At 43.9% G+C, this 27,996-nt stretch overlaps 1 protein-coding gene across 2 annotated transcripts in view; it reads right to left on the reverse strand.

Moving 5' to 3' along the window:
• Positions 1-27,996, reverse strand: part of TAF2 (TATA-box binding protein associated factor 2) — a 663,535-nt gene that overhangs the window by 464,894 nt on the left and 170,645 nt on the right. For both annotated transcript variants that reach the window (XM_069220673.1, XM_069220672.1), the window contains exon 10: positions 21,775-21,860. In XM_069220673.1, the coding sequence (XP_069076774.1) occupies positions 21,775-21,860 (86 nt within the window). The remainder of the gene's footprint in view (positions 1-21,774; positions 21,861-27,996) is intronic.

Here is a 27,996-nt window from a genome sequence, read left to right on the forward strand (position 1 = left end):
TTTTTTCCTAGTGGAATGCGCTCTTGGTGTAATAGGTAGATATCTTTTTGCTTTAATATAGCAAGTTTGAATACATTTAACTATACATCAGGCAATGCCTTGTTTGGATATAGGATTACCTGCATGAGGTTTTTGGAAGGCTACGAACAATTGTTTTGTTTTACAAAATTGTTTTGTTCTGTCAATGTAATACATTAGTGCTCTTTTTATGTCTAATGTATGTAAGGCTCTTTCGGCTACTGAGTCTGGTTGTGGAAAGAAGACTGGGAGTTCCACTGTTTGGTTTAGGTGGAATGGTGATATGACCTTTGGTAGGAATTTGGGATTTGTACGGAGAACCACTTTATGTTTATGTATTTGTATAAAGGGTTCTTGTATAGTAAATGCTTGTATCTCACTTACTCTTCTAAGTGATGTGATAGCTATTAGAAAGGCTACTTTCCAAGTTAAGTATTGCATTTCACAAGAGCACATGGGTTTAAATGGTGGTCCCATGAGTCGTGTTAATACAATATTAAGGTTCCACGAAGGTACTGGTGGTGTTCTCGGGGGTATAATTCTTTTTAATCCCTCCATAAATGCTTTGATGGCTGGGATTCTAAAAAGCGATGTTGAATGTGTAATCTGCAGATAGGCAGATATTGCTGTGAGATGTATTTTAATTGAAGAGAATGCTAGCTTAGACTTTTGTAAGTGTATTAGGTAGCTTACAATGTCCTTTGCAGAAGCATGAGGTGGTTGAATTTGATTAGTGTGGCAGTAATAACAAAATATTTTCCATTTGTTTGCGTAACAATGTCTTGTAGTAGGTTTTCTAGCTTGTTTAATGACCTCCATACATTCTTGTGTAAGGTCTAAATGTCCAAATTCTAAGACTTCAGGAGCCAGATTGCTAGATTGAGCGATGCTGGATTCGGGTGTCTGATCTGTTGTTTGTGTTGAGTTAACAGATCTGGCCTGTTTGGTAATTTGATGTGAGGTACTACAGATAGGTCCAGCAGTGTTGTGTACCACAGTTGGCGAGCCCAGGTTGGTGCTATGAGTATTAGTTTGAGTCTGTTTTGACTTAGTTTGTTTACCAGATAAGGAATGAGTGGGAGAGGGGGGGAAAGCGTAAGCAAATATCCCTGACCAACTGATCCATAACGCATTGCCCTTGATTGAGGGTGTGGGTACCTGGACGCGAAGTTTGGGCATTTTTTGTTTTCTTTTGTTGCGAATAGGTCTATTTTTGGTGTTCCCCAGCGTAGGAAGTAATCCTGTAGGATCTGGGGATGACTTTCCCATTCGTGTGTTTGCTGGTGATCTCGACTGAGATTGTCGGCCAACTGGTTCTGAATGCCTGGGATGTATTGTGCTATTAGGCGAATGTGATTGTGAATTGCCCAATGCCAAATATTTTGGGCTAAGAGACACAGTTGTGACGAGTGTGTCCCTCCTTGTTTGTTGAGATAATACATTGTTGTCATGTTGTCGGTTTTGACAAGAATGTGTTTGTGGGCTATTAGTGGTTGAAATGCTTTTAATGCTAGAAGCACTGCCAACAGTTCTAAATGATTTATGTGGAGTTGTTGTTGATTGTCCCATTGTCCCTGTATGCTGTGCTTGTTGAGGTGTGCTCCCCACCCCATCATGGAAGCATCTGTTGTGATCACATCTTGAGGCACTGGGTCCTGGAATGGCCGCCCTTGGTTTAAATTTATAGGGTTCCACCATTAAAGTGCGAAGTGTGTCTGGCGGTCTATCAATACTAGATCTTGGAGTTGACCCTGTGTTTGTGTCCATTGTTTTGCTAGGCACTGTTGTAAGGGCCAAATGTGTAATCTCACGTTTGGGACAATGGCTATGCATGAAGACATCATGCCTAGAAGTTTCATTACAAACCTTACTGGGTAGTGTTGGTTTGGCTGTATGCTTGATTTAATATTTTCGAACGCTTGGACCCTTTGTGGACTTGGAGTGGCAATCGCTTTTTGTGTGTTGAGTGTTGCTCCCAAGTATTGTTTTATTTGGGATGGCTGCAGATGTGATTTCTGGTAATTTATAGAAAACCCTAGTTTGTGTAGAGTTTCTTTAACGTATTGCGTGTGAAGAAGACACTGTTGTTGAGTGCTGGTTTTTATTAGCCAGTCGTCTAAGTATGGGAATACGTGCATGTGCTGTCTCCTTATGTGAGTGGCTACTACTGCAAGGCATTTCGTGAATACCCTTGGGGCTGTTGTTATCCCGAACGGTAACACTTTGAATTGATAGTGTACGCTGTGTATTACAAACCTTAAGTATTTTCTGTGAGAAGGATGGATGGTTATGTGAAAGTAGGCATCCTTGAGATCTAACGTTGACATGTAGTCCTCCTTTTTTAGTAAGGGAACCACATCTTAAAGTGTTACCATGTGGAAGTGATCCGACTTGATGAAGAGATTCAGTGTTCTGAGGTCTAATATAGGTCTTAACGTTTTGTCCTTCTTTGGAATTAGGAAGTATAGTGAGTAGACTCCTGTTCCTTTCTGATGGTTGGGTACTAGCTCTATTGCTTGTTTTTGTAATAATGCTTGGACCTCTAGTTGTAATAGGTCTAAGTGTTGCTTGGACATATTGTGTGCCCTTGGGGGCACATCTGGCGGGAAATTTGTGAATTCTATGCAATAACCATGATGGATAATGGCTAGGACCCATTCATCCGTAGTAATGTGTGTCCAGTTTTGATAGTATGCGGTAAGTCTCCCCCCACTGGTGTTAAGTGTTGGGGTTTTGTGACATTGAAGTCACTGTTTGGTTTGGCTTGTTTTGGGTGTCTGGAACTTTCCCCTTCCTCTCGGGAATTGTCCACCTCTATATGAGCCACAAAACCCTCCCCTCTGGTATTGTGCCTGATAGGTGGGTCTGGTTTGCGAGGTGGAAGGCTCTGGTGTTTGTATTCGAAACCCCCCTCTAAATTGTGGCTTTCTAAATGTGCCTCTGCCCTGTGGGGAGTAGAGCGCGCCCATGGCTTTGGCCATGTCCGTGTCCTTCTTTAATTTTTAAATTGCTGTGTCCACTTCCGGCCCAAACAATTGTTCCTGGTTAAAAGGCATGTTCAACACTGCTTGTTGGATTTCTGGCTTGAATCCAGAGCTTCGTAACCATGCATGCCTGCGAATGGTTACCGCAGTGTTCACCGTTCGTGCTGCCGTGTCTGCAGAGTATAATGCGGACCTTATTGGTTGTTGGATATTGCTTGTCCTTCTTCCACAACCTGCTGGGCACGTTTCTGGGGTTCTTTGGGCAAGTGTTGTATAATGTGTTGCATCTCGTCCCAGTGTGCCCTGTCATAGCGAGCAAGTAGGGCTTGTGAGTTTGCGATCTGCCATTGATTGGCTGCCTGTGCTGCCACTCGTTTGCCCGCTGCGTCAAACTTCCTACTCTCTTTGTCAGGCGGTGGAGCGTCTCCTGACGATTGAGAGTTTGCCCTCTTTCTTGCTGCTCCTGCAACCACCAAGTCTGGTGTAAGTTGCTGTGTTATAAACACAGGATCCGTTGGGGAGGCTTGTATTTTTTCTCCACCCTAGGTGTGATAGCCCTTCCTTTGACTGGCTCCTGGAGTACCTGTTTTGCATGTTTGAGCATGCCCGGGAGCATTGGCAGACTCTGGTAGGAAGTGTGGGTGGATGCCAAGGCATATATGTAGTACTGTCCTCTGGAGGTGACAGCTTTGTTGGGTAACAGTCTGGACTGTTGTCTGATACTGGTGCATCATACAAGTCCCATGCATCAGGATCATCCTGCGTCATCCCTGTATGCGTAGGTGAATGCATAGGAGGTGTTCCCACCGGAGACAACTGTGGTGAGTGAAGTGGTGAAGGTTGTGGCGAAAAACTTGGTGGTGGTGTTTTTTCTCTGGCCACCTTCGCCTTTGGCTGCATTTCTGACTCTTGAAATGCCAGTTTTCTTTTTGTTTTAATTGGAGAAAGAGTTTGTATTTTTCCAGTCTCTTTATGGATATGCAACCTCCTTTGTGTATGGTCTGGCTCAACCATACTTATTTCCTGCTCAAATCTGTGCTTTTCATGCATTTGGCTGTAAAGTCCTTGCTCTTCTGTGTAAGAGCTTCTTTTCGGCTCCGAAGACGCTTTTTTCGGTACCGATGTTTCCGATAAAGTCTTTTTCGGTTCTGACGTTATTTTTCTCACCTTGGGTGAGTCGAACTCTCGGTGTCGAGATCGTTCGGTGCCGGAATCTCGACCGGAGTCGGAAGTCTTTGGCAAATCTCTGGCCTTTTTCGGTGCCGATGTTTGGTCACCTTCTTTTCGATGGGTTAAGCCATGGGCTGCTGGCGGTGGCGTCCCCTTGGCCTTAACAATCTTTGTGTGAGTTTTGGACAGGGCAGTTTTACTCACTGTTTTCTGCATCGTTGTGGTTCGCTCACTTTCGGAATCGTCAGAGTCCATCCCCTGGATGGAAATTATTTCCTCCTCCATGGCGTTGAATTGTTCTCTCGGTGTCGACGCCATTTGTAGTCTTCTCGCTCGTCGATCACAAAGGGTCTTTTTTGATCAAAATGCTCGACAGGCCTCACAAGTATCCTCCCTGTGTTCTGGTGATAAACACAGATTACAGACCAGGTGTTGGTCTGTATAAGGATACTTCGAGTGGCACTTCGGACAGAAGCGGAAGGGGGTCCGATCCATTAGGCTTCGTCGATGGATGCGTTCGGGCCGACCAGGCCCAGCTGAAGATCGCAAGCCCAGAAGGGCCGCTGGAGCGCCTCTGCGATCGGTGCCGATACGATAACACTAACCCGGTACCGAGCGATTACAATACCATCGAATTTTCGATATTTAGCTAACTTTCCCGATTCGAAATACGGAGCGAAAGAGGAACACGTCCGAACCCCATGGCGGAAAGAAAACAATCTAAGATGGAGTCGACGCTTATGCGCAATGGAGCTGAAAGGGAGAAGGCCCTCGGTCTCGTGACTCGAAAAGACTTCTTCGAAGAAAAACAACTTGTAACACTCCGAGCCCAACACTAGATGGCAGGAAAATGCACAGCATGTGTATCGTGTATCTGCAGGTACACATGCCACCGAACATATATATATATATATATATATATATATATATACACTGTACACATTCATTGTTGATATATTGCGTTTTTTCTGATTATTATTATTCAACTGCTGCAATTATTTTAGTAGCTGGACGTGTTTTGCTGCATTCAAGTTAAAAGCTCATGTTAATATTTTTGTATACTTTTGTTTGAGCCCTGAGAAGTGCCTTAATAAATTCATTACTCATACTAAGAGTGCTACATTCTTTGCATTCTTTAGCCGCGTTCCTTCTTAGTTTGAAGCTAAGCAGAACAACCTCGAGGAATAAAACAAAATAAGAGAAGGTTCGTACCCTCAAGATGCCTTTACAATCCTGCAGTGGAGGAAGCTTGGTAGCAGTTTACATGGCAGATGTACAATAACGGGAACAGTGTAATATCTAGTAAATGCTGCTATTGTGCCCAGGTATGGTGGTGAGATAGCGGGAGAATGTCAACCCTACATGTGAAGTAGGGTATGTGCTCTAGGGTGAGACAAACTAGCTTACTGCAATAATAGGATTAGTGCAATATTTAATGAAAATTCACCTTTGGGCATTTAAATTGTGAGGAAACGTCTGTGGCACAACAGCAGGCTGATGACAATGGATATGGGTAGGGAATAGAATGTGCACAGTATGCCAATGAAAACAGTGCTATAACAGAATTAGGCCAATATCTACTGAAAGCTCTGTTTTTGGTATAGAAACCTTTGAGGAAACTCAGTATTTGACATATCTGAGTGCCATAACAGGATAACTTCCACTCCAGGCTGATCAGGAGTATGGAGGTAACCTTGAGGGATATAACGAGGTTACGGCAATCCCCTGTGGTCCAGTTTCATCCAATTTCAAAGGGCCACTTTGGGCATGGCACATGCTTGACTATTTAGGATGCTATATGAAGCTTAGTGCAATAAAGGGACTTGTGCATTACTTATGGAAAGCTGCCTTTGAGTAAGGTAAATGCAATACTTTGCAACGGCTCAGTGCAATATTTACCGAAGCCCATTCAAGGCCTGTACCTGGAGGAATAACATTTAGTACCATAATCAGACTAGAACAATACTTACAGAAGGCTGATTTTGGTCCCATATGTGGAGTGGTAATATTGAGTGCAATAATGCAACCAGTGCAATTATCACTGATGGCTTAAGTACGATATTACTCAGGTTTTTTCCTAACTCATGCAGGGTAAACCATAAAGGAAGTCCCCTCTGGCATTTAATTCTAAGTAGGGTAGCCAATAAGGGGGGAAATCTTTTTAAGAGTTCAAAGAGTTTATAAATAAAATGGGGAAATAAGAATGATTTATTTGTATTACATTTTTTATATGTGAGGCCTGGGCCTATGGGGGGGGGCATGTATATATTTTTACTGTGAGAATTCACTTCATCTCCCCACAGGGTCTTCATTCTATCATCACTGGGAGTGCTTAGTAACAGGATGCACCTATTTACTCTGCATGTGAAAACCGGATAGTTACATGAGAAGTTTAAGACATGATTAGTATATTAACATCTGCAAGTACTTGCACTGGAAAAGAAACTCAGTGAAAAAAACGTTTCCCTACAAAGGTGGGACAAATATTAAAGTTATGACCATTAAATAAATTGCGATAACACAAAGGATATTACAAGCAAAGAAAACCGTATACTCAAAGGAGATACAGAACAGAATTTGTATAACAGACAGAGAATTAAGATGAATTTGGTTTTCGTTTTTTGATACCATGGATGGATGTATGATAACAGAATACTGTTGTCAGATTACTGTCTGACAAATATTGTGCCCTAAAGAAATAGTTACCTTGAGTAACAATTTTACTGGTGAATACTCTATCTACCTGCAGATTCCTCACTGTTCAGTTATACCAGGTATCTAACAGAAACTTTTAAATAGAGCTTTAAGTCAGCGGGTGGAGGGGTGCTTAGGGCTCGGCTCCTCTCTGGCGCCAGAAGCGACAATTGTGATGTCACTGGAGCTGTAAAGGGGCACCACCAGTGTCTGTTTCCCATTCTTTTTTTTACACGTCTTCAAGGTGAACAAGATGAAAATGACATCAGCAGGAGAAGGTTCAGTACGATGTCTGAAAAGGTGATCTTATTAAGTTGGCTGACTTAGTTACCAGCCATGAAAACTGAGAAGAGGGTCTGACTGATGAGGAAAATGCAGGTAGAAAGGGTATCCAGTAGAAAGGCTGTTACAGAAGGTAAGTAACTTTTTCTTCTGATGGATATTTTCACCTGCAGATTCCTCACTTTTTGAATAGATTTCACAAGCAGTACCCAAGAACTAGGTGCGTTGAATGGCTGGTTAAATGGTTAAACTAGGAAATCCTGAAGGGCGGAGCATGCAAAATTACCTTCCCCCTGCACCACCATGTCCAAGCAGCAATGTTTTGTGAAAGTGTGGAGGAAAACCCACAATGCTGCTTTTCAGATCCCTACAATAGGAAATCTAATAGCTAAAGCTGAAGCAGAAGTTGCTCTGATGGAGTAAGCCCTGATGCTCTCTGGGGCTTCCTGAGACAAAGCATTGCATATCTTAATGCATTTGATGATCCACCTTGACAATGTCCTCTTCTAGATGGCGTTGCCCTTGATCTTGCCAGGTAGCCGATGAAAAGCTGTTCGCCACACTAGAAGTCTCTGGTGTGGTCAATATAAAAACTGACAGCTCTCTGGGGATCCAGCCTACGAAGCATCTATTCCTCTTAAGTAGGATAAGGAGGCAGAAAGAAAGCCCATAAGGTGACAGATTGCTCCATATGAAAGAACGTAAACACTTTAGGCAGGAAAACAGCCCTAGTTCTATAAACCAGCTGGTTCAGAAAGAAGCTGTGAAAGGGGTCTTAATGCTCTGCACCTGCAACTCACTGACACGCCTCACCAACGTAATAGCTACAAGAATACAAGTTTTTAAAGGAAGCAGTCACAACTGGAAACTGTGAAAGGGTTCAAATGCTAAACATATTGTGAAAGGGGTACGTTGATGAGGCCCTTCAGAAACCTCATAACTATTGGTGATTTAAAGAGGGACAGTTTGACCGGAAGACAGACAAAGGTCTACAAGGCAGATAAGTAGCTCTTGATTGTACCCACTATGTACCCCTACTGAGCCAACATCACAGCAAAGTTTAAGATGTCAGATAAGTGGGCCTTAAGAGGGTCTACGGAACCGTCCAAATATCATTTGTCAAAACTGCCCCCATATTTCAGAATATACAGTTTTGGAAGTGCATCGGGGGGCACTTAGAATAACATCTAACACTTCAGGATGTAGAAAAAAGAATTCAGGTTATCTTGCTCAATGACCATGCATGAAGGTGTAGGCTCTAGAGGTTGCAGTGGAGTACTTGCTCCTGTGATTGCCAGAAGAGACCCACCCTATGAGGGAGCACAACGAGAGGTCTATAAAGTCCACAAACCACAACCTTCTTGACTATTCGGTGCTATTAGGCTGTACAGGACCTGGTCAAGACGAATCTTGCTCAGAACTTGAGGAATCAAGGGTATAGGAGAGAGACACAGTAGCAAACCCCCCTCCCCCTCCCCCCAAAAAAGATCCTTGCATCAGATACAGGAGGGCACATAACACTGGACTTTGTCATGGGTGGTGAAAAGGTCAACCTGAGATGCCTTTAAACTTTAAAAATGCATTGAACCGCCACTAGGGGAAGTCGCCACTCATGGTTGGCAAGGTGATACAGATGACGACTGTTCACTCGGACATTCAGAGCCCCAACCAGATGAGTGGCAACCAGCCTGATCTGATGTTGGTTTGTCCAAGACCAGACCTATAGTGCTTCTCGACACAGAAAATGTGACCATACACCCGCCTGATAGTTGATGCACCACATTGTGGTTGTATTGTCTGACACATTCTGTACAAACTAAATACAAGGGGATGGCAGGATGGCTTTGTGCACCAGTTGAACTGCCTATAGTTCCAGCAGAATGATGTGCAACATCTGCTCTTCTGGAGACCAGAGGCCTCTGATCTACAGGTGTTCCATATTAGCTCCCCACCCCGAGGTTGGACGAATCTGCGATTACCCGTGGAATGAAGTTATGGGGCTCCAGGCCTGTCGAAAGGAGGTATCCACACTCCAACTAGCATCTTGTGCTTGGAAACCTGAGAACTATGGCTGCTTACACGCAGTGGCTGGGGAGGAGGATGAAGAAGTGGAGGGTTGAGAGGCAAGGGGCAGCCTTTGCGTTTTCCACACCCTTGAGATTGGTGGTAAAACTGGACGTGTCCATGGCTCAGGCCTTCGAATCCGCCATATTCAATCTGATTTGGTTACTTGTTTTGCAGCTGTTTTTCCATTTCTCACCAACTCTGATTTGAGATCAAAGACTGTCATGCAAGTTTGGAATCAATGGTTGTGCGATGACCCATAGGGGGTGACTGCTGCATCGCATGAGGCAAATCGCATTAATTGATTAGAGAGCCATACTGCCAGCCAAAAATGACTTATTTGCAACATGCTCCAATTTATTGGATTCACTGTCCAAGATTGTAGTGAGGAGAGCTCCTAGTGAGAACTCTGATGAACAGAAGGCCTGACCGACCAGGCTCTCTGGTGGGTCTCTGGATGGGTGGAGAGAAATGCTAGGTCGATTGAATCTGGCCTTTGTTGTCTGGTCATTTCTATATTGACCACTGGAGTAGTCGTAGCTTTTTACCCTATTGCAAGAATAGGCTCCATGAGAGCTTCATTGAAAGGAAGTAGAGGTTCTAATGTATGGGTCTGTGGGTGTAACACTTCAGTGAGGAGGTTAGCTTTGGTCTCTGCTGAAGGGAGTTTTCAGTCAAGGAGTCACAGTGTTGCATCTTCTTCCTGTGCCTCTGGGATGCCTTAGAAGAGGATGGTGGTGACTCAAGAGACCTTGCTCTGGGCCTCAATTTCATTTTGCTCAGTGACTGCCCGGCGTTTGGTTTAACAAGAGCTTGGTTTACCATTCTTTTATGGCCTGGGGGTGTATGCCTTGGCCTGAAGAATATGCTTTGACTTTGTGATCTGACCCCAATCAATGCAAGCAGATGTTGCGCAGAGTCATGATGGACATTTGTCCATCACAGTCCTTGAAGTGCTTGAAATCTGACTGCGAGGGGGAGACACCTCTGTACTGCACCTACCAGTATATTTTATTCTGAAAAATTACCAAACATTGAGAGGAGATTCAATGTGGAGAGCAAAGCTTTGGATTCGAGTCTTTAGCATGGAAAAAAGAAACTGACTTCAAGATGATGCTGGGGGCACAATATGGCTCCAGGGATGTCACAATGGCATTGATTTTGGTGCCAAAGTGGAGCCAGCACCCTCTACCAGTGTGGAGAGCTACTGAAAAGTTTCCAGATTCAGTCTGACGCCTGGGGTATTCAGAAGGTGGGGAATCTTCAGATAGAAGTATCCATCAGAATGTTAATCACAAACATAACATCCCAATGGAGTTAACAGAAAACTGCACTGAATACAATTATATTTTTGGCAAATACATTTTTGAGTGTAATATTTAAGTCAAATTATATTTCTATATTTCTGTGTATTATTCTGACGTACAACCAGAGGTATGGGTATTTTATAAGTCCACACACAAATCCTGTCCATTTACTGAGGTGTCCCTGTGATTTCCTGCTTCTCCCACACTCGCCTACCCATTGATCACCCACAGTGCCTTCTTTCATGCTCCTCCCCTTCATCCTCTGACCCTTTATAACTTCTACACGGCACCCAGCTGAAGGGTGGAAAGGGCAACCCATGCCTTGAGTTACCAAACTGTGAGTGAATGTTGTAGCCTGGCTTTCATTTGGCCCAGTACCCATGAAGTCCTGTGTGTGCGCGCTGAAGTTTAGGTTAAAAATTCACCATAGATCTGGAGCCTAACACTGTAGTCAAGTGGGGAACATCAAAAGCATAGCCTTAAACTGATACACAACTACTTTCTGTTCCCTGGGCATGTACAAGGAGCGGTGGTAGAAGCATACTGTTTATGAGCCTATGGTGGCTGGACACAACGTTTCTCCTGTTCTAAGAAAAAGCACAACGTCCACCGGCTTGCTGGTGTAACTGCCAGCTTGCATGCTATACCGAGTCCTTGTGATTAAATCCCCATGTGTATGTTAAATGCATTTTGTGCGTAAGGTACCTGCAAGAAGAATTCCATGTTGTTTGTATGTATGCTGTAGGCCAAGAGATCAATACAGATAGCTCCTGGAGTTGACATATTCCCCCAAACAGTGGGAGTGAATCGCTTGCACTATTCAGTTGGAGGGGGTAGCTCCGGCTATTAAAGTGTAGAAGGGAAGGAGATAGGACTTCCATTAGAAATTCCTTATGGCATCATTAGCAAGGAATTGCAGATTAGTCCTTCCTGAGCACACCATTTGGGTGATTGAAGGGAAATGGGGGTGAATACGCAGATTCATTTCTTAGAGGAAAGTTTCGAAGCATGGGCAATGCCTTTTGTCTTTCCTGAGTGGCTCATACAGGAAGGCTGATGATAGCCAGGTGAAGGGTTTCATACTTACTGCACTCATGTTATGGGTACTTCTGCCTGAAGCCTGCTTTATCAGTACCTGCTGTGAGAGCCATCAACTTACACAAAGAACTGCCTACACTACAGAAAGAAGGCTAAGGTAACAAAATGAACCACCCCATAACAATCCCTAATCTGGTTCCACATCTCCAGTTTGTAAATTATGCATAAAATTGCAACTGAAACCTTTCCACTTTTTTCAAGTTCAAAGTTGATTTACTGGCCAATTATGTGGGTACTTTACGAGCATCTGTTATCCACGTCTGGTATTGCTGGTGGCCAGTGTCCCAGAGGCAAGGGAACATCCCCTGAAATCTATACGTCTTGCTGTGGAGGCTGGGGGTTCACCATAGTCGTTGGAACCGGACTGCCTACAAATAGTGGCAAAGGGAGAAGATTGTCCCACAAGAGCAGTCTGCCCAAGGAGATTTAGTCACTCACATCACACAAACCGTGTTTGTGCACCTAGGCTTATCCCTTGAGATTAGTGAGGTCCTAACCACGTCCTGTGACATGGGGGAGGACGCACCACACTTACTGACAGTGGACTACGGTCCTTAATGTAGGTTTAAGATGCAAAGCTGTGGTGGCAGCGTACCCTTTTTGTGAACAGACTTTTTACCTGTATTACTGAAGGAAGGTCTACTGGCCAACTCATGTGAAGTTCCACTTCCATGTGCTAATCCAGTTCCCAGAGCCAACAATCCAAGTGTATGATGTGCTTGGTTGTTCAAGTGGCCTGTGTGTCACATGCACTGTGTGTATAAGACAGCCAAAGTAATGGGGCCCTGTTGGTGCCATTATGGAAGCCCTTGACGTGTTACTATGCCCACAGTCAATTTAAGGTGATTTTGTGAGACACTGGTAGCTTATTACTGCTATTCATGAAGCTGGAGGGAGGAGTCCTAAATACTGAAGTGGGAAAGGAGAAGACAAGGCGCAATTAGAAATTCAATAAGGCATTTAATTAGGCCTTTTGCTGACAGAAACTGATGATTAGTCTTTGGATAGCCAAAGCTACCTTGGGAATAGCTACTCTTCAGGAAAATTGCCAGGAAAATTGAGCTCTCATGCCTTGCTCCCAAGAAATATACAGAAAAATTCTCAAAAAACGTAAAATACTTATACATTTGTAATATTTGTTAGCTGAATGTATAAAGTAGCTTTGGTAGGAGAGTCGTTTTACTTTTAAATCTTTTTATTAGAGGAGCAAAATGGCCAGACAGAGATAGGTAAAAGGCACCCAGCAAAAAAAATTACATAGGAGGGGGCGTGGCTATGCTGGCGACCAAGATGACCGCTCAGTGGTAGAGCCACCAATGGATCGGTTCTTAGACTTGGCGGGCTGAGAGATCCAGATCAAAGGGTGCCGGTAACATAGTTGGTGCAGCTGCAGGAGTGAATTTAGGTAGGGGGTGGGAAATCGGGGGAGAGGAGGTGTGGCGGCATCACTGGAGGGAGCACTGGGGACTTATATTCCCCAGGGCTTGCCGTACTCTGCACGCCGGCCTTGTGCCTTGGAGGCCCCACAGCGACAGGGGCTGCTGGTGGGCCTGAGGTGAAGGTCGAAGGAGTTGCACAGTGCAGCACAAGGTTACCACTTGCCTGCTCTCCCCTCCCACCCCCTTTTCTCCTTCTTGGTGGACTGGGCACTCGGCGTTGTGGGGAGGACAGTGCTGGCCCAAAACACAGAGCCGCTGCATAGAGTGGTGGAGGCACGATTGGTTGCAGCCACCGGAACACAGACCCTCCTCAGGCCTTCTTGATCATCGCGCCCCTGGAGGGGATGTGGCTGCAGAAATTGGGGCACTTTGGAGAAACAGCTATACTGAAGCCCGCCGCCCAGCAGGTATCCCCCTCATTTCCCTGTCTGATCTGATGATACATACAGATCGCCGGTGCTGAAGGCCTGTTTAGGTGCGCAGTGGGGTGGGCCTGGGGACTTTAGCACCCTTTCTGGAATAATTGGTTCTGGGAATGCAAGCCTTGTGGGCTGGCACTGTGCACAATCCACTTCAGATCTGGTGCCACCACTGGAGCATTAGGCCCTGCCATTGGTGACCCCTCTGCGGTCTTGGGCCCTGAGACCTCTCATCACTGAGCAGACAATGGTTAAAGGAGATCCTAAGCAGAAAAAGCTTGCATTTGACAAGCAGAAACAAACCCCTCAACACAGTCCACCCACAATGTCTGAAATGTGGGCCTGAGGCGTCGGGGACTGTGAGATATTCTTCAACAGCACTACTATAATGATGGAGCTCCACAGAGGTTTTTAAGGCCATCAATGCCAGATCTGACACAACAACTAGCCGTGTTGACCGGCTTGACTGACATGCTACGCGAGTGGCACACGCGGAGGATCGAATATCAAAAACGGAGGATGCTGCTGCCTAATTAGCCAAGAGGATAGAGGTACAGGAACCCGCTTGCGCACTGTCACCATAAAAAATTAAAACCTCGAGGCTCAGGGCAGATGCAACAATATTTGTATTTTGGGAGTGGCAGAAACGACAAATACGGGGCGCATGGACCTCTTTGTTGAACGTCTGCTCACAAAGTTGTATGACTGTGCTAGCTTCAGCCTCATGTTCACGGTGTGCACAGATCACTCATGGCACATCCTGTGCCAGGAAGCCCCCCCCCTCCCCAACACCCCCACCTGCGATCATCTCCTAAACTATGGGAACCGTGACATGGCGCTCTGCCTGGCCCAAGAGAAGACTCCTTTGCAATATCAGGGAACCACAATTTGATCTACCCTGACTTCATGGTGGCGGTGCAGGAGGCTAGACGGATGTTTCAAGATGCTAAGGCCGCCCTCCGGGGCTTGGTCTCTGATATGCATGATTTATCCCACCAGACTGATGTCCAGGGCAAAAAAACGGCCTCTTCGACAAGCCTGCTGAGGTACTCCACTTCTGCAAGAAACATTCCAGGGAGATTCTGCGTTCAGCTTGCTCAACGCCAAACCAATCCTGACACATGCCCCTGGGACATTCAGCCAAGACATGTTTTCAGAAATTTGGTTACGGCCCGGCTCCCCTAAAGACTACAATATTTCTACCATGCCAGATGTGGGGCTAGCATGTTGTATGCGCATTATGGCCCTGCTCCTAATTATTTTCCGCTAGGTGCACCGTGCTGACTGATCAGATCTCAAGATACATTGTTTCCACCTAATTATGTGACAAGGGGACCACCCGCTGATGCGTTGCCACCCCTCCCATAGTTGAAATCACACTATATGTTATAATGGGGTCGTTTTGTTTTTGTTCTAATAAGGGAACCACCTGGCACTCCTCACCAGGTGTGGGTGGGGGAATATGGGATAGTTGGAACATAGACAGTTCTGATATTGTTAGTTTGTTCTTACTTTGTTATTATGTGCACACACAGGAGACGCAATGGCAACATTTCACCCCTAGTCGAAGACTGTTACACAGAACACAGGGCCATATGTTACATTCATGTCCTGAAACATTAGAGGCTCAAACAACCCGCGCAAGGGGAAACAAGTCTTACAACATTTAAATAGACATGGTGCGCTGGTCATGTTTCTGCAGGAGACTCATTTATCACCTACTTCTAGCTGCATATTTGCTAAACAATGGGGTCCTCATCGATATAACTCAAACTGCAGCTCAAACTACAGCTCGTATTCCCGAGGGGTCTGCATTCTGATCCATAAAATGTTACTTTTTCACCATCAGCACACTATTGCAGACATGCATGGCAGATTCCTCCTGGTGTGAGGCATATTAGCGGGCCATAGAATCGCACTACTCAAACTATATGCCCCTAATGTTGACACCCCGCATTTCTTTCACACGCTCCAAATGCATAGACAGAGAACCCGCGGATCACCTGATAATTGGGGGAGACTTCAATATTCTCCAAGATACATGCTTGGACACTACATCCTTAAATCCTGCTAATAAGACCCAATCCCTGAAAGTTCTATGCAATATATGCATGATGCTTTCCCACCATGGCCCTGCATGACAAGGTATCCCGTTCTGACCTTGGTTCCACTATTATAGAATACTTTACCATCAACGTGGCTTCTGTTACATCCAAAGCAACACTATGGGAAGCTTTCAAGGCCTACATTAGAGGGATCACTATAGCTAAACACCTGGGTGTCCTGCAAACTATCTGCCGGGATATTGGCCGTGTTGAAGGTGCGCTTGTAGATAAGGACAGCAGAGACACCTCAGGATCAGCGGAAGCACATTTACATGACTGAGCTCCTGGGTAAATATGCCAGGCCGTGTCGGTATGGTGAGGACGAGAGGCCTAGCCGTAGCTTGAAATGCCCTATTCAGCCTCCCAGGTTGATTTCTTATATCCCTGAATTACAAGGGGCCCAGCGGCTCAATGACCTCAACAGCTCCCAAGGCACAGACACTACTATTTAATTATTACAAGCAACTCTACGCCACCCACGTGCGAGGCTGCTCCCCAGAGATGCTGCAGTATTTGGAGGAGGTGGCCATGGTGTGGCTGAGCTCGGCGCAGCAGCAGAATCTGAGCGAGCCCTTCACAGTTGAAAAGGTGATGCTGGCCATTGATTCATTAAACGGTTCTAAGGCGCCTGTCACGGACGGGTTTGACTGGTGTCATTTATAAGGCATACAAGCACATCCTGGTTCCCCACCTTCTGGTCGTGTACCAGGAGGCCCTGGACGAGGGAGTGCTACCACCCATGCTTCGGGAGGCTGTGGTTACTTTGTTATTAAAACCTGATAAGGACCTATCCTATCTGGTTCATACCATCCGTTGTCTCTTTTGAATTTTGATAATACATTTTTGGCTAAGATGGTGGCTAACCGGCTGTCTCTGTTGCTGCACCAAATAAACTCACCAGCTCAATCGGGATTTGTGCCTCGCAGATCCACGTCACTTAACATGCGCACAATGTTTGCGTCCCTTCACAGAATCTTCCCTAAAATACTGGCCGCGGCTGCCCTACCAGATACGGAGAAGGCCTTTGATTCTTTAGAATGACCTTTGTTAGAGGCCATCCTCCGCAAGCTTAGCATGCCCCAGGACTTTATCTCCTTAATCATGCTGCTGTACTCTTTCCCCCACTGCCCGCATTCAAGTTAATTGCACATTGTCACCTGCCTTTCCTATCACTAGGAGAAAAAGGCAGGGGTCTCCCCTGTCATCCCTCCTCTTCATTATGCCATCACAATTTAGGCCTAGTGCTTGCAGAGATTGCCCGGTTTGGGGATTACTCAGGACTACGGATTAACTGGCATAAGTCTGAGCTGTTCCCCCTCAACAAGACAACCCCCCCTGTGAGATGTGAGTTCCCTCTCTCCTGGCATGAGAACCAGGTTAAGTATCTGGGTGTCTGTATACATTGCGATAAGGAACAAATACTTAGACTAAATGACAGACCTGCAATAGAAAGATCAAATGTACAGACAGACTGCTGGATCTGCCGCTACCCCCTCCCTTATCCATGGCATGCGCACTGCACCAATTTAAAATAGTGGTGCTCCCATGTTTTCTCTATCTATTTGTCAACATACCGATCTCTCTCACCAATCCATAGTTCACTACACTTCAGAGGTCTTTGACACCATTGATATTGGCCAGGAAGTGACCCAGGGTGCGTTGGGAGGTACTGACACTTCCGTTCCCCATTTTCAGCGATACTGTTTAGTCACCCAATGTTACTACGCTTACTATTGGTATCAACCCAATGCCCGGTTACCATATGCCATACCGGAAAGGGATTCTGTGTTCCCTATCTGTTTACAATCGCTGCTCCCATCTGGCCTCCCTATGGATCCCAAGGACATCCAGCCACTGGCCACGACATGTTGGGCATGGCATCGTTTGGCTCAGCTTTTGTCTTGCAGCTTGTTATACTCAGCAACAATCCCACTGGGTAACAGTCCTTTGCTTCCTCTCACAGTGTAAAAACTGGTGCAACATATGTTTTGCTTGCTTCAACTTTCTACCATAGGTGACCTCTTCCTACATGATCATGTATTCTCGTTAACAGAAGATAGTCGCTTTGCATCCACCACGTGTACGGATCACTTTGTCATCCGCCGTTTGCAGAACACACTACCGGCACTTCTGCGGTCTTATCCACTGGCACCCTCGGACTTCCCACCCCTCACATTAATTATCACAGCAGACTCCGGCGCTGGTTTAATTTTCAAGTTGTACCACGCATACCTTGAGCTTCTTCCCGTTCAGGATCGGAGAGTGTGGGAGGCGGACTTAGGGCATCAGATGTCCAATAAGTTATGGTATGCTTGCTGTTCCCAAACACGCAGTTTTCCCCAGCCACAGGCACAAGCTTTTACATTATAAAATTCTCAATAGAATCTACTTAATACTAAATGCCTTAGCTAAACTAGACTCCTCTTGATCCTATGCATGTCTGAAATATAAAGGGGATCATGCAGATTTTGGTCAATCAACGTGGACATGCAGCAGAGTGGCAGAATACTGGAGGGACGTTTTTACTACATTGACATCGATGTTAGACACTACTGTTACCCATGCCCCCTTGATGTGATGGCGCTACAAGGATATGTGGAGGAAATTGCTAAACCTCTTAGACGCTTGCAGCCATAGCCCTTCTCCTGGCCAGGTGCAAAATTGCTCAACATTGGGGTTCTAAGACACTGCCGGTGTGGGCATTGCTTCAGAGTCTCATTTACTGTGATACAACTAATGAGATATATGCCTCGTTGCAGCCCCTGCTTCGCGTCCGAAGGATATCTGGCAGCCTCTGGGGGACCACTTGTTGACACTGAATGACCCTGAGTTGTCAGACACTCCTGTCCATGAACGCTCTGCTGCCCAGGACATGCAGCTATCTGAGACGGGGGCCTCATCACATTTTGACTCTTTGACCTCTCAATATTAACGGTACATAATTTACATCATCCTTTACAACCTACATATACCAATATCCACCCTATTCGCTTATTCTATGTATAGTTCAGTATGTGTATATGTCTCAAAATATTTTTGAATATTGGCTCATTTGGGGCATATTTCTGCCTCGGTTGGGTGCACAGTTTGTTAGTCATTTCTTTCTTGGTTGCAAAACTTAATAAAAAAAATTTTTTTAAAAGGAAAACAAACATAAGAGGTTTAAAACTCTCATACCCATTTCAACAGACCCACTCCAACCCCAGTTACTGCAACACAAGTGCAGCACCATCAACTTTTAAACTATTATAAAGTCCTTCATAACTCTCTCCAGACCAATCAACACAGACAGATGGAGAAAAGGGTAAACAAACACTTAGAGGAACCTGAAGGGAAGTGGGGGTGAGAAAAAGGAGGTATGCAAGATCAAAGTGGGGTGAGAACACAAGAAGAGAAGGAAACATACACAAAATCTGGTTATAGAAAAAAGCACCAATAACATTCCGAGTATCAATTCCACACCAACTTTGACTATAATTTTAGCCTAACTATGTTCCACATCGAAACCCTAATGGCCAAGCCCTTGAATTCTCAGGACAGTGGCTGGAATTGGTGCTGTCTGCACAAAATGTTTAGTGCCAGAAGAGCAGCACATACTTGCATTCCACTTGAAGCGTACACTTAAACAAAGTTGACTTGTGCAGGACATGGATCTTTAAGATACAGGTCACTAAGCACTATAGTAATAGTAGGCTAATGGAGGCTTGTCTGGCCCTGCAACCTGGATTGCCAGAATTGAACTTTCTGCACCATGTCCATATTTCCACTTTGAAAAGATGCCACATGAGTAAAGAAACGGGCTCTTATTACCTCTGTAGCAGAAATCAGTATCCACATGAAGGAACCCAACGATGCCCCTATATCATTCCAATTTATTATCCAACATCACTCACCACCCATTTCTCTAAAGGCACTGGATATTGTAGCCATTTCATCACTAAATAAGTCACACTCTAAAATTGCAGCACTCATCTGTCCAGCACCTTCTCCACCGTCTTAACCCCTACTACTCTGGACTTCATTACCTCCAAGCAGATCTTCCTAGCAGCAGCTAATTTCTCAACTTAATCGAGCTTCACCAGAAGTCAAAAACACTCACTAGGTCTCTGGCTACATTTAGCATTTTCAAGTATTCCGGTTTCCTTGATGTGACACCCTCAGTACAATGACTATGCTCAACAGTGGGCCCCTAATTAGGCAATTGGTCTGGAAGGTTGTCTGGAGTTGCTTGTGTTCCCGTACAAATGGGACCTGGCCTAGAAGCTGAAGCCACACTGTTGCTACTTGAGAAAAAGAGGCTGATTTGCATGTGGATTGTTTCTGTCTGCAATGGCATAGTGGGAGACAAATGATGGAGGGAAGTGCTGGCCCGGGCACTGATTGGTGGCTCTATTTGCAAGCACTGCACTCATCACCTTTGTGTTATTCTCAGTGTGATGGGTGTGGTCAGATGTGGGTGCCAAACTCACTGTGCCACAGGACTCAACCTATATCACACTGGTGAGACCCTAAGTAGGATGAAATCAATCTGGGGTTGCTTATGTTCCTGTCAAAAGCAGACCTAGTTTGGCATTTTGAGCTGGACTGCTGTCTCTAGAGAAAGACCAAGGCTGATTTCCATATAGCTGGTCTCTGTCTGGAGTAGCACAGTGGGCAAAACAACCTGATGGACTAGAATGCTGACTGAGACTATTTGAACGCGGACCTTCCATCACCTCTGTTTTCTCAATGTGACGCCTCATAGGTGACATTTATGAAACAGCTCCTACAGGAAGAGAACCATGGCTGATCTGACTACAGGTGGTCTCTGTCTGCAGGGGCAAAGTGGGTGAAAAAAGATATACTGGAATGTGGCCCAAGTGACTGTCAGTTATTGAAACTATGTATAAGCGTTCCAACATCACTTTTTTGTTTTCTACAATGGCAGTAGCCGCATCTTCCTTCCCTCATGCTATGTAGCACGATTTCTTCTACATCTGTGGAAAAGGTCCTGCTTAGGCCATGATTAAGAGGTGCAGAGCACTGGTAGGGTGGACACTCTGCACTCATAAATAACAGTACTGTGGAATCACAAACTAAATCACCACAAAAAGGTAGACTGCAGAACCCAATTTATTTCTGAGAATCCCACTCATTTATCACCAGCTATGAGGATTTGTTAAATGTTTGTGAGGGGATGCTGCTACAAGCAAGGGGTGGACAACACGAGCTATGCCGGGAAGGCAAGGGAAAGAGATGAAGTGGCATGGCGGGGGTAGCACCGCATGCTTCCTCCTTGCTGTCAGATGAGGTTCGGCAAGCCAACAAAGGGCTGTTTTTGCAGCCCAAGCCTCAACCAATTTTATTGGCTGGATTTTTCAGCCAATAAAACAGGGTCTAGCGTTCCCACACTCACGAAACCTGAGTGCAAGAGCACCCTTTCTGTCGTATTTAGGTAGGGACAACGGTATTCCAAACTTGTACCTTAGTTTTCTGCTGTTTGGCTGCCATTTTTGGGCACACACCGCTATGCACCACTGTCATGCTGAGGTCTGACTCTCCCAGAAGCCCACTCATAAGTGCTGACATTCTAGGGGTTCTCTTCTCCACCGAATCTCTCTCCAGCTTTCTGGCTGGATCGGGCTTCCCAGTTCCACAGTTGCCTTACGTTTATCCTCCCTCACTGTCTTCTGTAAGCTCCTCACAACTATCACTGACAGGTGGCTGGCCATTGGGGCAAAAGAAGAAAGCTGTGTTGTGCTCTCACACGCGGTGCCCATCTGTGTAGCGCTGATCGATCTTGCCAAGCATCATATTGCAGTCTTCTAGGAGTTATTGTTCAAAATGGAAAAATAAGTCCCCCTCATCATCTATTCTCTTTTACTAAACAGTTGACCTAGGGTGCCTCAGGCCTCAAGGGCCACATCGAAAGGACAAACTGCAGCCTAAGTTTGGGAACAGTGCGGACATACTGCTTGCCGTCCAGCTCTACCTCAGGAGAGTCGTTTTAATTGCATTTATTTCTCCATCATAAAGTTAGTAAGTTAGGGAATAACTAACCATCACAATTATCTGGCATTATAACAACACAAACCTTCTTGCAAAACTGAGTCTCTCAATATTTTAATCTCTAAAAAACAGACGCAAAAACAGGTTTCAAATTGGGGCACAGCTTAATAAGCCATATAAATGTAAACAGAATAAAAAAGGCATACCTTTCTTTTTCCTTTCCAACTGCAAATGTTGGGTGCAACAAAACTCCGCCAGTTTTCAATTCATAAATCACCATTTGGTCCAACTCCTATAAATATTAATTAAAATCAGAAACTCATCAAATTCACACAGACTTAAAACAAACCACAGAACAATAAACAATACAGCGTCATTCTGAGTGTCTTGGTAATGTCTGGCTGAAAAACCACTGGGAACTTTGCAATAATACTGCTACAACTTGAAGATCCAGATATTTCTTTATTTAACCCCAGCAAGTACAAGTGGTGGAAACAGGACCGTCCCATCCGACTCCGTTCTCTCTTTTCTCTCCACCTCCAACCATCTCAGAGAATCTTATAATACAATTCACCATTCTAGGTACTACATCCATAACATTCTAGGAATACATCATCTTACCTAGTATTCTATATTCCAGCACCACACACCATCCCCTTTATACAAATGAAACAATAAGGAGATTAAAAATTCTAAAACTATATAAAAATCTAAGTGCAGGATGCACAACCCTTTTAGATTCATTAATTCCTTTATAGAGTTTAAACAATATATATATATATATATATATAAGCTACATGTATTGCATTCAAGTACACATATAATCTTCGTATTTGTTTGGTGTGTGAATTGTTCTTTTACATCTTTCCTTCATTGTCTTGTAGTTGATTGTCGTTATTCACAACTTCCTGATTGCCAACACTTAAACCATTATTACCAACATTCATATCCATCACATCTTCAACCTTCATGCAATCATCCGTCCAATCACATTTTCTTCTAATGATTTTACCCTATTGGTTATCATCTCTTTCTTGGACTGTATACCTACATTTCGCCAATCTACTTGAATGCCACACTTTCCCATCACTAAGTAAAGCCAAATTACCAAATCGTTTTTTGATTCTGAGAGGTGGAGAAAATCCACTAGGCAATGTCTTATCTTTCTTCACTTTCACCCATTCATCTATTTCAACTGGCACTAATTTGACTCCTTGTTGTTTGTCATGATAGTCCTTGTGAATTTGCTTGCCCCCAAATATATTTTTCGGGCAACCATACAGCTAATTTGGCAGTTAGCATCCATGCAACATCTTTGCTTAAATGTTCATGTCCTCTCATCAGGACAAACTGACTTTTGTTTATACTAGCACTTGCAGTAATCCAGTAAGCCCATAACATTTTTAAAACTTCAGCTTCCCATTTCAGATTATTCCTCACCACAATTTATAACAATCCTTTAATTACTCTATTAAAGCACTCCACCAGGCTGTTTCCAGAGGGATGATAAACAGATGTGGTTTATGTAATATCCCATTCCTCTTCAAGAACATTTTAAACATTTAAACACATCTGATACAAATTGTGGACAATTATCTGAAATTACTCGTCTAAGCAAACCTTCTATCAAAATGTCTTATTCAAGAATTGTATTATATGTTCTTATCTGCCTTCTTGACTATGTCATTTTCAGGCCATTTTGAAAAATGATCCACAACCACAATTATATACTTCTTCTGTTCTCCATCGTTCTCCAATGAGCCCCCTACATCTATTCCTATTTTCTCCCAAAGCATACTGGGGCAAGAGACCGGAATGAAAGGCGGACGACACGTTTTTAATGCTTTATCTGAACTATTGCATTTAATGCACTCCCTGACCACTCTTTCAATGTCCTTATCCGAACCTGGCCACCAATAGTTGTGTTTGACTCATTGTTTTGTTTTTGAAATCCCTAAATATCCTTTGCGACATATTTCCAATATTCTTTTCTGTATTCCACCTGGTGGTATACATTTCCCACTACTAAGGAGAATTTCTTCACTAAGTTCATTTTGTACTTCTGATAACACCCTTGTTACTCCACTAATTTTCTTTTTTCTCTGGCCATCCTTCATTCACAAATTTCAGTACACATTGCATGTCTTTGTCCATAATCATGTGTTTCTTCCATTCTTCCAAGTCAATTCCTTCCATTCCTTCAATAAAGACACCTGCCACACTTTCTTCAATCAGATGCTCACAGTTACTGTCAACTGGTAGTGGCATGCGACTTAGAAAGTCTGCTATTCACACCATGTATGCACTGAATTTCATGATTGAAATCCAATAACTTAACAGACATGCGTGTCAAACGCAGAGATGTGCTCTGTAAAACAGTTGTAGTTAATACTTTTTAAATGTTTGTTTTCAATAAGATCTTGTATCCCCACACATTTGTCTAAGGTGACTCAGACTCCACACACATGCCAAAGTCTCTCTTTCAATTACTGCGTATCTTTCTTCCACCAATGAAGGAGCATGTGACACAAATGCAACAAACCATTCATTTCCTTGGTTATCCGTTTGTTAGAGTACCACCCCTGACCTTTTTTGCTGGCATCTGTGGTCATACAAATCTTGCACCTGGGATCAAAACTTTTCAAATAGTGCACTTATCATTCTTGAAGTTAACAAACTGTCTTTGGCGCACTTCTGACCATACAAATGTGACTCTATTTTTAACTAAATTCCTGAAGGCATGAGTCTTTTCTGCAAAATTACGAACAAAATTTGAATAAAATTTCACTAGCCCTAAGAACGCTTTGACATTTTCCTTGCTTGTTGTGCATTACAAATAGCGTCCACTAATTTCTGCTTCGGTTTGATCCCTTTACTGCTAATACTGTGACATAAATATGTCACTTCTTTAGCAAAATTGAATTTTTCTAATTTTACCATCAATCTCTTTTGCTCTAAAATGTTCAAAACTTGTCTCAACTTGTCATCAATGTTCTTGTTTGGATTCCCCCATGACCAGAATGTCGTCCTGAAATAACATAACCTGCTCTATGCCATCAATTAAATCAGTCATCATACGTTGGAACATGGCAGCGGCAGATGCTAGTCCAAATGGTACTCTTAAATAAATACAACCCACTGGTGTAATGAAAGTTGGGTACTTTCTACATTCTGGGTGTAATTGCACCTGTTGGTAAGCAGGTTTCAAATCTAGTGTAGAAAATCATTGGGCACCTTTAGTGTTTGCCAACATTTCGTTAATTCTGTGTAACGGATACTGATCAATCAATATATTTATATTTACTTCTCTGAGATAAATACATAATCTAACCTTTCCATTGGGTCTCCTAACTACCACCAAGGATGAAACATATTCAGAAGATTCAACTTGCTCTATAAAAACTCTCTCCACCAACCTTTTGAATTTACTAATAACTTCCTCTCTGATAGAGAAAGGTGTGTGTCTTACTTTGTGTATGCAGGGTGTGGCAGAAGCTTTTAATTCAATTCTGTGGCTGAATCCTTTTAACAGCCCTACATCCCCCGAAAACACGTTAGGAAAGTCCTTACATACTGCTTCTCCAATATCCTCTTCCATATATAACACTGGTTCAGCACTATTTTGGATTCAAAATTATTCCCAATTTTCCTTGATCATGCCAGCCCAGTACTGATGAAACTTTTTTTGAAACATATTATTTGCATGTGCTTTCCTTCTCTTAAATGCAAACTCTGATAATTTCAAACCAATCAAGTTAATGCTCTCCTGTATATGTTCTAGCTTTGAAATCTGGCCTTTCTAAGGTACCATTACTTCAAAATAATCCTTCCCACACTCCATCCACACTGAATCCGCCATCAAAATAAGAGAGACTCCAGCTACTAATAGTTAACACATAGGTTTTTCCTAACTGAATGTTCTGCTATTGGAATCAAAAGCATCTTCATGATGGTTGGAAACTGGATTGTGGTTTTCCTGAATATATTTCACTTTACCATCCATTCTCCTTTTACAAACCCTGGCATAATTTCCCACAAATGGAACATGTTTGATTGTGTGCAGGACATTTCTTTTAATAGGCTAAATGTTCCACACTCAACATCTGTAACATTTCTTACTACTATCATCATCTCTCTTCATTGGACCACCCTTACTGCTTGAAGGTGCAGTTTGGCAATAGTTTTTCATAATGCAATCATCACCCTTACTCTTCTTTGTAACTTTAACTACATTTACAAATTTGCTGTCAATTTGAGACTCTTCTACCACAGCTTTTGCGCATCTGCTGGTTAGCTCTGCCTTCCTAACCACAGTCAAAACATCCTTTAAAAGAACTTCCCTGTTCACCCGTAACTTATCATGAATGTTAGGTTTTGTAGCATGCATTATAATTTGATCTCAAATGAGTTCTGGATCACTTGGGTTATTTCATTAATTGGACAAAGTCCCTAAACTTCCCCCTAAAAGGAGGTACTCTGAGGATCCCCTTCTGCTGCCTGGCGTCGTTGGTGCTGGATAGTTTCCAGTATCTTGGAATCTATGTTACTTGTGATCCTGATGAATTTCTGTGTAGGAATCAATTCCCGCAGCTCGACAGACTACGTAGAATATTGGATGAATATGCAGCTATAATTAACCAGCAGAGCTGCTCTATATAAAATGATGACCCTCCAGCGTCCCCTGTATGTATTTCAAAATACACCCTTGAGGATTCCTCCACCCCTTCCCCACCCCCCTCCCCCCCCAAGTTCTTCCCAAAAAATCGATCATAAAGGCCATCAATTGTTATGGAATGGAAGCAGCTCACGCATTGCGCTGTGCAAGCTTCAGAGAGGAGTATATGACGAAGGACTGGCAGCCCTCCTGAACATACTTAAATATTACTGGGCCGCACAACTGGTGCCAGTCAACGACTGGGTGTTTGCTGATCGCAGCAAACCAGCTTACTAGGTTGATAGAGAGGCTGGGGGTTGTAGGGGCCACACAACAGTTCTTTATCGACGGAAACGGAAACAAGACTTTCCGATGCACACCCAAACTATGGTTAGAGCATGGAGTTCAGCCACTAATTACCCGGGATGGGGAGGTAAACTCACTAATCAAACCCCACTATGGGACAGCGACTTATTGCAAGAAGTGGGTAACCTTAAAAGCTTGTCAAAGTGTGACCGATCAGCATAGAACACCAGGGTGATATCTGGTGGGGGGAAAGCACTAGTAAAGTTTGAGATCCTGCACCAAGAGTATGAACTGGCAGAGTCTGAGTGGTATAGATACCCACAGCTTGGGCACACCCTTATGAGGAATATAATGAAGGGGGGACAACTGAAGGAGACAACGCTACTTGAGGACTGCCACTCATGTAACCTATAACTGATAAGGCTATCTCTATAGTCTACAAAAGGGTTATTAATTCCCCTAACCTGATGGTGGCATTGAGAGAGGTCTGGGCTAGAGACTTGAGAGACCTGGAAAATGACAACTGGACATAGGCCAATCAAAGCACACAGAAGATAGCGATTCGTACCCAGTTTAGACTGGTGCAACTGAGAAGTCTACACAGATCATACAACTCTAGAGTACAACTTCAAAAGATAAGAATTAGGGGGAGAGGGGCACTCCATTCTGCATGCGATGGTGTGGACAAGAAGGCACATTCTTCCACATCCTTTGGGAATGCCCGATAATACAAATCTACTCCGGAGAAGGGGATAGGAGAATGTCTCAGGTGCTAGCGCTGGAGGTTATCCTAGACGCACAATGGCTCCTTTTGAAAATAACAGGGGAAGCGTCCTGGCCATTATATCAGAATATCTGGATGGTGGTTGCAGTGGGAGCAGCTAAACACAATATTGCGTGGGCCTGGGGCATAGTGACTCCCCACAAATTGAAGACTGGGAGTCCAATTTTGGACTGGTGCCAGTAAGCAAAGCAAGTGGTCTATCAAAGCAGAGACTTCCCGAAGAAGTGGGAAAAAGTGTGGGGTAGCTGGTGCAATTTTTAAGAGAAGGAAGGGGGCACTGCCATTTCGATATATTACACACTATGAAGTACAAAACGTCACTGGCCATAAAGGCTCATTTTCAAATGTATAATCATGCCTTACTTTGATGCTGTCGGCTTAAACTAAAATGAATTCTAAATGACCACTTCTGATCAATTCCTGTATTCACTGCATGCTGAGCGATGTTTTTAGAAAAGTTGAAAAAGAAGAAAAAGAAAATCAATGGCTTTGTTTCAGACATCGAGAAAGGCAGCTTCTTATCTGCTGGCTGACCACAGGTGATTAAAATTCTAACATAATAATATATTGACACATAGTGATATTTCAATACTCAATAATTTGCAGAGTTGAAATGTAAGGACTGAATGTATTAGGTAGACAGAAATATGAATTAGCATCAGCAGCTTCTAAAAGCCCAGAATC

This window comes from Pleurodeles waltl, chromosome 2_2 (genome assembly GCF_031143425.1).
Source record: "Pleurodeles waltl isolate 20211129_DDA chromosome 2_2, aPleWal1.hap1.20221129, whole genome shotgun sequence".
Lineage (NCBI taxonomy): Eukaryota > Metazoa > Chordata > Amphibia > Caudata > Salamandridae > Pleurodeles > Pleurodeles waltl.